The sequence below is a fragment of the Melitaea cinxia genome, chromosome 4 (assembly GCF_905220565.1).
Source record: "Melitaea cinxia chromosome 4, ilMelCinx1.1, whole genome shotgun sequence".
In the NCBI taxonomy this organism is placed as follows: domain Eukaryota; kingdom Metazoa; phylum Arthropoda; class Insecta; order Lepidoptera; family Nymphalidae; genus Melitaea; species Melitaea cinxia.
In genome coordinates, this window is record NC_059397.1 from 11,451,405 (window position 1) to 11,465,766 (window position 14,362).

The 14,362-nt window shown below is 32.8% G+C and overlaps 1 protein-coding gene across 1 annotated transcript in view; it reads right to left on the reverse strand.

Annotated features, from left to right (window-relative positions):
- The window catches only part of LOC123670384 (serine/threonine-protein phosphatase rdgC), an 81,534-nt gene that overhangs the window by 23,526 nt on the left and 43,646 nt on the right, over positions 1–14,362 (reverse strand). Inside the window, exons 4-6 of the mRNA XM_045603881.1 lie at positions 9,934–10,024; positions 7,985–8,130; positions 6,552–6,716 (exon numbers count right to left, since the gene is read on the reverse strand). Coding sequence (XP_045459837.1) covers positions 6,552–6,716; positions 7,985–8,130; positions 9,934–10,024 — 402 coding nt within the window. The remainder of the gene's footprint in view (positions 1–6,551; positions 6,717–7,984; positions 8,131–9,933; positions 10,025–14,362) is intronic.

Here is a 14,362-nt window from a genome sequence, read left to right on the forward strand (position 1 = left end):
GGGTATGACTGTCTCTAACCGTTAAGACTAAATGACTAATGGGCTATTTTACACCAGGGAAATCTTTGAACGGCACCTTCAGAAAAGTTAGGTCTTCTGTACCTTTATAATACGATAACATACTGTAGGTATCAAATAATGTTATTAAATTACTTAACGATAAATAATGTTATTTAACGCTCGAATATCGAAGACATACCCAATGGCCGGTTCGAAGGAACCAAAATTCATGAATGGACTAAAGCTGATAAATGCTTAACAAAGCAATAAAAATCGTTTGTCTAAAATCGTATACCTCAAGAGCCAAGCCATACCGAATACAATTTTTAATAGCACAATTTATATGTATACCACACAATGTATGTCACCAATATGTCACCCAAGCTCTACACAGCCAATAGATAATAGATAGCTTCAAAATATTACACCTATGTGTGTACAACATGTTTTAATAAATAATTTAAATATATAACATTACAATTGTACGTGTAACAAAGACCATAGGTATACAAGGTACATAATGATTAAAAATAAGCACCCAGTTACGTTTGTAATAAACCTTTGGTCAATATTCATTAATAAAAACGGATAGGGCAATAGAAAAACAATATAAACACAAACGAGGTCATCCGGCGTAACAGGCGGTTTATCAATCAAGCGGTGGCATAAGTTGGCAGTTGGCACAAATTGGATGACGTGTGCGCCGCTCCCTAATTGTTAACACAGCACAACTTATCGCCTCCTTGACGTCAAAATACCTTTATTGGGAGAAAATGTCTATATGAGAAACTGACCTGACACTTTTACGACCTGGTTTAAGCGGTCTATTATTTTTCTAATTAAGTGGCTGTCACGCCTTGCTGGAGTAGATTGGTCTGTCGAGACTATTAGAGCAGTAATAGTGTGTCATTATAATTATGATTGGTTCAAATTAAACTTTCAGATTAAGCTTATTTTTGTTCTATTAAATAATGTCTTAGGAACGCTGATAAATCTAAATATAAATCTAAATGTATTTCTGTTAATAACATTGAGTTACATGTATACATTTTAACTTTAGCTATTTGTTTTTAGTAAACGATTTACTCAATGTATAAAATCAATAAATTAGAAGCTCGTAATAGGTATTTAAACTAACCGTTTTATCATCTTACAAAGATATTTTAGACCACTACTTCTACCTATACAAATGATTTTTTTTTAGCGGTTTTTATGGTACTTAAATTGCAAAATGTTATGTATTTGTTATTTATTGGCCAATAAATTAAAGAAGAGGTCTGAAAATAATAAAATAACAATTATTGTGAAACATGAGAAATAGACAGAAAAATTCCAAAAAGAAGATTTGTATGATGACTTCTTCTGAAATCACTGTAGTGCCATTATTAGCGACCACGAGATAATTAATTATAGCATCAATTGCGTTAGGAAGTTGTATAAGTTCCCTTAATACTCTTGGAGAACTCTTGAAAACTCAGAACACGTGACAAAGAAAAAATACATTATTAAGAGCTTGTTTTGACTAAATTAAGAAAAATGTCAATCCACCGTCCTAAGTTGTACCATCAAACGAAAACTTTGCCAACCAACCAATCAGGTATGGAAGCTCGTTAACGATAAAATGTCTAAACTTTGAATTACGGGTTTGAAATCTATACTAAAATCCAATACTACTGCAACAGCATAAATTTAGTTGCTTTTGTCTAAGTTCAACGAGAATAAAAAACACTTCATTAGACATCTTTGCAGATAACCTAGCTATATTTAAGAAAAAACTATTAAAGTCATTTGATTCCTAAATTATCTAAGACTAATATTAATTTATAATAATAATAGTTATTTAGTTCTTTATTTTGTATATATTTTTTTTATTTCAATCCTGAATACCTTTAAGGGGAATTAATTATATGTATATTTAATACCTTGGTAATTTTTTTAAACGTGTAATTTTGTTGGTGGTTCTTATTCAATAAATAAATAAATAAAATGAAATGAAACGAATTCGTGACTTATCGGAAAATAAGACAAAAACTAGCTTAGGTTTTTAGGAATAGTATCTGTAAAAGCAATTTCCTTGGGACCAGTGTAGCATCAAAGTTTCGAAAAATAACCATGAGATATCCACAATCTAGTATTAAAGTCACAGGAGGTTGAAACCAAGATTTTAAAGTTATTTAATTAACTTCGCGGCATTTACGATCTTGGAACTCGAGTCTCTCTCTACGGTATGTTTTTCAAAAAGTAAACCTATTAATAATTGCGTCGCAATATATTTATAACAATATTATGTATATTCACCAGAATTCCATTGTGTAGAACACAACTGAAAACGTTCAACGAAACACTTATTTCTCACTTCAAATCTATAGATTGATAAAGATGTGTGGCGCTTTATTTCATGCAAGATAATACTATTTTTGTACTAAAACACAGTTCATCTATTATTTTCAAAAGAGTAACAGCGAAGTTTCTTGCCGATTCTTCAGCTTTCATCATTACAGCCTATACAGTCCACTGCTGGACATAGGCCTCCACAAGTTTACGCCAAAAATAACGTGAACTTATGTGTTTTGCCCATAGTCACCACGCTGGGCAGGCGGGTTGATGACCGCAATACTGGCTTTGTCACACCGAAGACGCTGCTGCCCGTCTTCGGCCTGTGCATTTCAAAGCCAGCAGTTGGATGGTTATCCCGCCGCCGCCGGTCGGCTTTTTAAGTTCCAAGGTGGTAGCGAAACTGTGATATCCCTTAGTCGCCTCTTACGACACCCACGGGAAGAGAGGGGGTGGCTAAATTCTTTAGTACCGTAGCCACACAGTACAGTCTTCAGCTTTACCCTTACAAAAATAATAATCACTTTAAAATTTTAAATTGTAAAATAACGATTCTAAAGTGCTCTTGAGGACTATTTGAATAAAGTTGTTTTTTATTTTGTTTTTTGATTATTTCCATAAACATTTTTTGAAAATCATATCAAAAATTGACCGCTCCAGCGGGGTTCGAACCCGCGCCTCCGACATACCGTGTCGGCGCTCTAGCCAATTAAGCTATGGAACGATGCACCCGCTCGAGCGAAATTTTCGATATGATAATTTTTAATTTCGGTTTAAGCGAACCGTGGCGCCGTCTATAGTGAGCTCTTTACAGAAACCCGTAACTATTCAAAGTTTCATATTACAATGAAAATCTTTGACAGGAGACGACACCGTGCTATTTTTAATATCTAAGATTTTATTTTTTTTGTGTTACCCACATTAGGAATTCTAAACATTTTTTGAATATCATATCAAAAATTGACCGCTCCAGCGGGGTTCGAACCCGCGCCTCCGACATACCGTGTCGGCGCTCTAGCCAATTAAGCTATGGAACGATGCACCCGCTCGAGCGAAATTTTTGATATGATAATTTTTAATTTCGGTTTAAGCGAACCGTGGCGCCGTCTATAGTGAGCTCTTTACAGAAACCCGTAACTATTCAAAGTTTCATATTACAATGAAAATCTTTGACAGGAGACGACACCGTGCTATTTTTAATATCTAAGATTTTATTTTTTTTGTGTTACCCACATTAGGAATTCTAAACATTTTTTGAATATCATATCAAAAATTGACCGCTCCAGCGGGGTTCGAACCCGCGCCTCCGACATACCGTGTCGGCGCTCTAGCCAATTAAGCTATGGAACGATGCACCCGCTCGAGCGAAATTTTCGATATGATAATTTTTAATTTCGGTTTAAGCGAAAATGTTTAGAATTCCTAATGTGGGTAACACAAAAAAAAATAAAATCTTAGATATTAAAAATAGCACGGTGTCGTCTCCTGTCAAAGATTTTCATTGTAATATGAAACTTTGAATAGTTACGGGTTTCTGTAAAGAGCTCACTATAGACGGCGCCACGGTTCGCCTAAACCGAAATTAAAAATTATCATATCGAAAATTTCGCTCGAGCGGGTGCATCGTTCCATAGCTTAATTGGCTAGAGCGCCGACACGGTATGTCGGAGGCGCGGGTTCGAACCCCGCTGGAGCGGTCAATTTTTGATATGATATTCAAAAAATGTTTAGAATTCCTAATGTGGGTAACACAAAAAAAAAAAAAAAAAAAATCTTAGATATTAAAAATAGCACGGTGTCGTCTCCTGTCAAAGATTTTCATTGTAATATGAAACTTTGAATAGTTACGGGTTTCTGTAAAGAGCTCACTATAGACGGCGCCACGGTTCGCTTAAACCGAAATTAAAAATTATCATATCGAAAATTTCGCTCGAGCGGGTGCATCGTTCCATAGCTTAATTGGCTAGAGCGCCGACACGGTATGTCGGAGGCGCGGGTTCGAACCCCGCTGGAGCGGTCAATTTTTGATATGATATTCAAAAAATGTTTAGAATTCCTAATGTGGGTAACACAAAAAAAAAAAAATAAAATCTTAGATATTAAAAATAGCACGGTGTCGTCTCCTGTCAAAGATTTTCATTGTAATATGAAACTTTGAATAGTTACGGGTTTCTGTAAAGAGCTCACTATAGACGGCGCCACGGTTCGCTTAAACCGAAATTAAAAATTATCATATCGAAAATTTCGCTCGAGCGGGTGCATCGTTCCATAGCTTAATTGGCTAGAGCGCCGACACGGTATGTCGGAGGCGCGGGTTCGAACCCCGCTGGAGCGGTCAATTTTTGATATGATATTCAAAAAATGTTTAGAATTCCTAATGTGGGTAACACAAAAAAAATAAAATCTTAGATATTAAAAATAGCACGGTGTCGTCTCCTGTCAAAGATTTTCATTGTAATATGAAACTTTGAATAGTTACGGGTTTCTGTAAAGAGCTCACTATAGACGGCGCCACGGTTCGCTTAAACCGAAATTAAAAATTATCATATCGAAAATTTCGCTCGAGCGGGTGCATCGTTCCATAGCTTAATTGGCTAGAGCGCCGACACGGTATGTCGGAGGCGCGGGTTCGAACCCCGCTGGAGCGGTCAATTTTTGATATGATATTCAAAAAATGTTTAGAATTCCTAATGTGGGTAACACAAAAAAAATAAAATCTTAGATATTAAAAATAGCACGGTGTCGTCTCCTGTCAAAGATTTTCATTGTAATATGAAACTTTGAATAGTTACGGGTTTCTGTAAAGAGCTCACTATAGACGGCGCCACGGTTCGCTTAAACCGAAATTAAAAATTATCATATCGAAAATTTCGCTCGAGCGGGTGCATCGTTCCATAGCTTAATTGGCTAGAGCGCCGACACGGTATGTCGGAGGCGCGGGTTCGAACCCCGCTGGAGCGGTCAATTTTTGATATGATATTCAAAAAATGTTTAGAATTCCTAATGTGGGTAACACAAAAAAATAAAATCTTAGATATTATTTCCATAAATTCAACAAAACCGTTGTTCGCCCCATTCGTCAAGCATTTCGTTAAGAAGTTCGACAGCGCTTTATTAAATGCTACCTGACGTCTATATTTTGTTAAAAATGTCGCCTTTAATTAAAAATTCAAATAAAGTGTCGGCAATGCCTTCAAGATTTTTTTTTGACATCCAGGCACTATTTAAAACCACTAATTAATTAAACGATAAGGTTAATAGGTTAACGACTTTGCTCTCTTTTCTGGATCGTAACATCTTATCGAAAACAGTTTCGCTACGCGACACCATGACGCCATTTCCTTCTCATTGTCATGCTGCACTTGCATTTTGAATCTGTGCCAATCACGGAAACCTACATAGAGCAAGGGTCTGTTTTCCATTTTTTAACGAGCGGTTTTATAACATTTCTCTATATCAATAAAATTGCAAAATAAGTAAAATAAAATAACATATCAATTTCTATTCGGAAATATGATACAAATCAAAATGTTTGATTTAAATGGAAATAGTTCAAATTAGATATAAATTTAGGAATAGTTCATCTATTATAAATATTTATAGGGTTTTTGTTTGCGAATTAGAAATAAATAGCATAACCGTTAAGTTTTCTACATAATAAACTACGTGCTTTTATATATAGGCGGTAAAATAATTGTGTTTATTCGCAAACGAAAAGAACGACTTCAGTTACATCGACAAGTTATACAACGTTGGAGCAAACGATAAAATTTTCAAGTAAATATGTGTTATTAGAGATAACTCAAAAAGGACCAGTCATACCTCGATGAAATTTAAATGTAACGATAAAACTAGCAACACTTTTCGAAAAAAAAACATCGAAATGAAGACACACAAAAAAATACAGTCGAATTAATAACCTCCTCCTTTTTGGAAGTCGGTTGAAAACGAAAAAGAAAACTATAGATAATACATTTTCAGTAGTTCTCTCAGAATCCATACGCGAAAGGCTGTTTGTTATGCATATTGAGGCCATTGTATACATATATTTGAAATCCAGTTCGAATCCGATTTGATTAATGTTAATGCATTAGTTAGAATACAAATGTTCTCATAATAAATGAATCATAAAGTAAAAGCTATTTTCCACAAAACGTAACTGCTACTCAATAATAACCAGTATTGAATATTTTAATCGATTAATAAAATCAACTTACCTTATGGAATATAACTAGTAGATCGTCTAACTTGCCATGCAGGTCTCCGCAGATAGTGATCTGACTGGATATTGACGTGGTTGCCACATTTATGTTGGGTAACCTTTTTAACATTTGTGAGGCCTCCTTTAATATCTGTGCCACTTGTTTTGGATGTAATCTATGCTGAAAAGGTAACAAATATTAATACTAACGACTAAGTGCTCTGTGTTCGAAGTAAGAGAGTTAATTTCGCGAGACAATAAGTAGAATTACATAGCATATGCCAAATTATTCTAGAATACTTATTTACATTAGTGGCACATGAACTAGTTTATGACGAAGTCAATCGTAAATTTTATTATGCTATTTATATTAAAGTTAAAGAACTTTATTCTCAAAAAGACAATGTCAATTACATGAGAACAACATACTACAATAAAAGTAAAACATACATATCGTCGTCATATATTTATATGAGTGCTCAGTTAACGAATATTTTAAGTGGTAAAGTATTATTGAGAATATATTGCTAAAGCCGAGATTTAAATTCGTTAATGGAGCTTACATCTTTTATTAGACATGGTAAATTGTTATAAAATTGTACTCCTTCGAATGTAATATCCCTTTTGGCAAATTTCGTCCTAGTCTTAGACAGAACCAATAAGCTGGGTCGTCGATTGCTGCGCTTCGTGATACGTTTTATGAAGGACAAATTTGAATGCATAGATTTACTGATATTTTTTTTTACAGGAATTATATATATAAAGTTATCGTAGGTTCATGATTTGAGTTTCTTTATAAATTTTAGTTGCAGGTGTGTAATATGGATATCAAAATCGTATTTTAATTATTTTATTTTCTTTTCTTTGAAGCTCTTGTAATTTTGTTTTGGAGGAATTACCCCATACTTCAATCAAATATAACAAATACGACTTAACCAACGAGTTGTATATAGAATGACGTAATGTTTGAGGGATGCACTGAGCGATATTTTTTAGGCATATGATCAAAGAGGACATTTTTTTAAATATGCTCTATATGGTTATTAAAAATTAAATGGTTATCTAATATTAGACCAAGGTACTTTTCACGGGTTTTTTATTAAATTGAAATATTATGAACTGTTAGTGGATTGTGTTATGATTTTTTTTTTGTTTAAATATTATATAACACGTTTTGGAAGCATTTATAGTTAATAAATTATGATAAAACCAATCATTTAAAAGATTTAGATCTTCCTGTGCGTGACTGATAATGTCATTTATTCTGTTTCCAGAATAAAACACGATATTATAACACACGATTGTTTGACACAGTAATTAGGTTTTAACGACATCGATTTTCATGATATGAAATAACTGAATTCAAATAAAAAAAATTACTACACGATAAAATATTTAGAATAAAACAGAACATTTTTTTTAAATATTGTTTTAATAAAAACTACTTACTTTTTTCTTTCTGAATGCCTCAATAAGCAGGTCTATATCTTTTCTCTGTAAAGGGAACTCCAAATCCGGAGCTCGTGAATGTTTCGGTGGAGCTGTCTCGTCCACTCCTCCACCTTCGTCAGACTCTTCAGAAAAAACCTGCTCCACTAAACACAATATATAAAACGGCATTAGATCCTTGCCATGTCACTTATTTTAAAGGGAACTCTAGAAATATTTATTATTGTAATATAGATATATTTTGATTTTTACCTGTTAAACTTACTAATCATAATTAATAAAAAAAGTTATTATTATTACTTATTTCTTAAAAGTTTTAGTCAAAGGCTTTTTATAATAAAAGTCTAATAAAATATCCTACACTTTAGTAAAAAAATTATAAAAATATGTAGTGTATGTATATAGGTAGATACAATATCAGTGATTCTTTGATTTAATGCTGTATTGCAATAAGGCAAGAAACCCTAAAAAGACTCCCTAGAGCAATTACGCATGTATTCGCCGGCACATTTTTTATCGTGAAAGATACAAAGTGTTATTTTAAAAATAAAATATTTTTTTCAGATCTTTCACATCATATCAAGCGCTGTGATAATACACCATAATACAATAATGCTTTATAGAAAATAAGGTTTTGGCAAAATCATTTATTTAAGCTAAAAAATTACAGTGATTGTATATTTTTTAGTATTTTTACTTTTTTTGTAGCGCGAAAATAGATAAACCTCATTTTAACAAACATATTTTAGAAATCATCACGCTATAACATATTTTAACGCAGTTGTTATAGCTGTTAAATTTTATTAAACCAGGTCCATTTGATTTACTGTTGACAAGAAGTTTTATTTTTAGGTCAGAGACTATTTCAGTTCCCTATATCAGATAGCTTGCAACATATGAAATAATACTTTGGTCGGCGCTTTGAAGAGCAAAACAAACACGACGAGATGTAACATAAAATTTTACAGTCTTTTTCTGTACCTGTTGAATAAATTGACATTGAATTGTATTTTTAATTAGCAAAAACATTGTACCTAAAAGTTTCGTAATATGCAACTGTCTGGCTCAGTTTAATACGAGTTATATTTTTTAGCTTTGACAAAAAATCTATAGATTCATATAATTAAACTGTAATAAAATCAACTCTTCACTCTGATTACCTACCTGTAAATGATGTAAAATTATTAAGTATAGATAATAGAAAACAAGGTATGTGTACAAGTCGAACGTTGTGATAACGATTACTTCAGTAGTAGTCTACTTGCTTTTACTAATCTATCCCGTTAAAACTTTATTAAACAAGATGAATGAATAATTTGTGTATTATTTATTGTATTGTTTTGTATGCATGTACACAAATATCGTTAATGTTGTGAATATCGATTGTTTTGATATAAATAAAGATGAGAGAAAAATCGCAGTAAGAAAACGAGATGGAATAACAAAATTATAACTTCAAGGTTCCGACGGCGCAAAGTAAACGTCTCCTTTCTGGGTTATGGTATTCGCATGTATAATAAATGTAAATAAAATATTTATTAATGATAAATGTGTGTGGATTTAGTGTCGCGTATTGTATTTCATGCAAGATTTATATAGCATAACATGGTTTTTTTTCAAAGAGTAACTGGGGATTTTCTTGCCGATGCTTTTCTGCAGAATCTACATTTCAAATCAGTGATAATTTCACTTTTTAGTATAATTAATAAATTAAAACTAATAAAATTTTAATTTTTATACTGGCTTTTTGTATGGTACTGTTGTTATAGTAAAAATTATTACAATTTTTGTCTGTTTGTCATTTGACATTTACAAAAGCAAAAGCAATAATATTTTTTTTAGTTGTGTGATATGTGGAGGTTTTTTTTTCTAAAAAGGGAGGCAAACAACTTAGCATATTAATAAATATGATGATTACCTATCTTTGTATATATCTTTGTACTACTTACTGACAGATGCCGTTCGAGATGTCCTCTCAGAGGATGGCCTTCCACTCGTTTCTCTCATGTGGCTCAACAGCGCGTTAAAGAAGTTGTACAACTGAAAAATAACATTACTTTAGCGTGTGCTACTTCACAACTCTAAACAAGTTTAACTAGCTTGCCTTTACCCAACCCAAGTTTCAAAATGTCGGAACATTCGAATAGCTTTTTTAAGAAATTAAATTGACCATTTTATTACAACACTAAAGATACACTAAGGGTATACTTTCACAGAAGGATAAAGTTTACTTATAAATATTAACTATTTTATTTCAATATAATATGTATCTCAATGATAATTAATTATTATAGATAATATCTAACAAATTAAATGATTTATTAATAAGATTTAGAAACGATAACAAGAATGATAATGCAGGTAACATTATATGATAATAAAACCACGCGTTGGCGCAACGGTCACAGCACTGGTTTGTAGCTGTTTCGCTGGCAGTTCCGGGTTCGAACCCAGCACATGACAAACATTTATATTGGCCATACAGATGTTTGCCGTGGTCTGGGTGTTTATTCAGTCCTTGTTGGTCTCCTCATCGTGCCTCAGAGAGTACGTTTAGCCGTCGGTCCCGATTTTAATCATGTACACCGTCCTGATAGCGATCGTTATTCACAGTGGGGAATATATCCGCCAACCACATGGAGCAGCATAGTGTATTAAGCTCTGACCCTTCACCTATATGGGAAAAGAGGACTATTCCCAGCAGTGGGATATTACAATCTAAAGCGTATATGATAATATTGTTCCAAAATAATAAATTTTATCTGAAGATAGCCTTAAAACTTCATCATATTCAGAAAATTTTTGAACGGTTTGATCAATATATATTTCATAATGTACATAACTTGCGAAAATCATATTCGAATAATTTACGTAACGGCTAAACCGATTTTGATGAGAGTTTCACTGGAAGTTTGCCGGGAAAACTTTGTGACACACTAATTTCAACGCGGGCGAAGCCGCGGGCACAGGTAGTTATTTATATATCTTTTGTATGTAACGTGCTTTATATTTATTGACAACTTTTTCCGAGAGCTCACCCAAAACTTAGCACTTCATTATTTCTAATGTTTTTGGATTATAGCCAAGACAGTAATATTTCAAAGCTCATACTAAATATAAAATATAAAATAAATATAAAATAAAATAAATATAAAATAAAATTATGTGGTGTCATGGGACACCAGGTAGTAACGAAGTTCCTTTGGGTAGGATAGAAGCAACACAAAAAAAATATGTTGAATTTTATATATATTTTGTAGTTCTTGATTTTTCTTTTTATTTTGCCGATTGGTTTTCAATTAAGTACATAAAAGTATTTAGGAAATTTAGTATTTTAGAAAAGAACAAATACCGTTAAATAAAATAAATCAAAGAAAATAATAATAATAATAATAATAATAGAAATAAAAAAACATATGTCTTTATTTATTAGCTTTGTCGACAGTATAAAATTACATAAATAATTTAAAAAAGTTTACTAGCAATATTTTAGTTTTACAAACGTCATATTATACAGTCGTATGACTGATATTACATCACTTCCGTTATATATTTTTCTTACGGTTTTAGTATCACATTTTTTTCAGTTCGGTCGCCCAGCCGAATGTCAAGCCTACCGTAAGGAACTTCGTTCCAATAAATATAATATATAATATCGACGCGAATGTACGATATGAAGAACATTGTAACTAATGAAACAATGTTTTCTAACTATACCATCAAAATATTGAGGAGAAAAAAAGGTATGATTCAATCTGCGAAGCGTATTTACACGAACACTAGAAAGATTTTTAGACGAAAATAAATTCACTGTAACTGAAGATAATCCAGATTTTTGCATAAAAAAAAAAGTAATTTTGGTTGCGAAAATAAAATATATAATTTTTTTTTTTTTTTATGTCACTATGTCGGCAAACAAGCGTACGGCTCACCTGATGGTAAGCGATTACCGTAGCTTATAGACACCTGCAATACCAGAAGCATCGCAAGCGCGTTGCTGACCCAATCCCCAATCCCCACAGGAGCTCTGGTCACCTTACTCACCAACAGGAACACAATACTGCTTGAAAACAGTATTATTTTGCTGTGATCTTCTGTAAGGTCGAGGTACTACCCCAGTCGGGCTGCTCCATATTTTGAGCAGGAAATTCCTGCTGTGCCCTACCTCAGTTAAAATTTATAATATTGGCCTTCTTTGAACAACAAGATTGTAATAACCATTTTTTTTTACTCAAATTGCAACATCACCGCAGCTTATAATGTACATTAAGTTGATATACTACATTAGTGGAATTGTTCATGCAATATTTTTAAACCTTTTTTATGTCACTAGGTCGACAAACAAGCGTACGGCTACCTGGTGGTAAGCGATTACCGTAGCTTATAGACGCCTGCCACACCAAAAGCATCACTAACGCGCTGTTGACCCTATCCTCAATTCCCCCCAGGATCTCTGGTGACCTTATTCACCAACAGGAACACAACATTGCTTGAAAACAGCATTATTTAGCTATGATCTTCTGTAAGGTCGAGGTTCTACCCCAGTCGGGCCGCTCCATATTTTGAGAAGAAATTTCCTGCTATACCCTACCTCAGAAAACAATCGTATTTTGTATATATTATAGCATTGTAACTTGAACAAAAACAGCTTTCCGTTTGATGTATCACAATGTGATCAAGTTCATACTACAGACCGCAAAAATTAATAGTAAAACAATTTACTTCATTCCCGATTTCTTCCCCTGGAATCACTCTATCTACTAAAGAAATCGCATCAAAATTCGTTGTGTAGTTTTAAAGATGTAAGCATACAGACAGCAAGAAGCGACGTTTTTATACTATGTAGTGATATAAATACAAGAAAAAAATCACGAAATATCACTAGGAGGGGGCGGGCTGTAATGAGATGACCCGTAAAGATATCACGAAAAATATTTTTTTTTTTTCGTTGAATGAGCGATTGATATACCTTACTAGTAATACAACGTAGGTAGATGAAAAAATAGTCAAGTAAATACGCGTTATCAAAGATTACTCACAAATTTGTTATCAAATCTCGATAAAATTTAAATGTGACCATATGATAAACATCAGCTTTCGATTAAATTCAAAATCATCAAAATCGGTACACCCAGTAAAATGTTATGCGGTATAATACAACGTAGGTCAACGAAAAAATAGTCAAGTAAAAACGCATTATAAGATATTACTCGAAAAGTAGTTGTTAGATCTCAAATTAATTTAAGTGGGAACAAATGACACACACCACCTTTCGATTAAAAAAAATTTGTCGAAATTGGTCTACCCAGTAAAAATATAATTTAATAAAGATCTAATCAGTACTCTTCGAGCTATATCTTTTTTCATCGACCGACGTTCTACACAACATAACTTTTTAATTGGCATATCGATTTTGATGATTCTCATTTTAATCAAAAGCTGATGCTTGTCTTGTAGACTTATTTAAATTTGATCGAAATCTGATGACTGCTTTTTGAGTAATATTTTTTAACGCGTATTTACCTTGACTATTTTTTCTCTACCAACATTTTATTACTTGTCGAAGTAATTGAAGTCGGTTTTTTGTAGTTTCCAAGTAAAAACAATTATTGTATTTTTTAACCGACTTCCAAAAAAGGAGGAGGTTCTCAATTCAACTGTATTTTTTTTTTATGTATGTTACTTCAGAACTTTTGACTGGGTAGAACGATTTCGACAAATTTTCTTTTAATCGAAAGGTAGTGTGTGTCAATTGGTCCCATTCAAATTTATTTGAGATCTAACAACTACTTTTTGAGTTATATCTAATAATGCGTTTTTACTTAACGCTTTTTTCGTCGACCTACGTTGTATTATACCGCATAACTTTCTACTGGATGTACCGATTTTGATAATTCTTTTTTTGTTGAAAAGGGAATATCCCTAGTTTGGTACCATGATAAGGAAACCAGGATATGATGATGGAATCTTAGAGAAATCGAGGTAAACTCTCGAAAATCCCTAATAACTTTTTACTGAGTGTACCGATTTTGATAATTCTTTTTTTGTTGGAAAGAGAATATACCTAGTTTGGTACCATGATAAGGAAACCAGGATCTGATGATGGGATCCTAGAGAAATCGAGGAAACTCTCGAAAATCCGTAATAACTTTTTACTGGGTGTACCGATTTTGATAATTTTTAATTTAATCGAAAGCTGATGTTTATCATGTAGTCACATATAAATTTTATCGAGATCTGATAACTACTTTTTGAGTAATCTTTGATAACGCGTAGTTACTTGACTATTTTTTCGTCGATCTACGTTGTATTACTCGTCGATGTAATTGAAGTCGGTTATTTTTTGTTTGCGAGCAAACACAATTCTATTTTATTTGT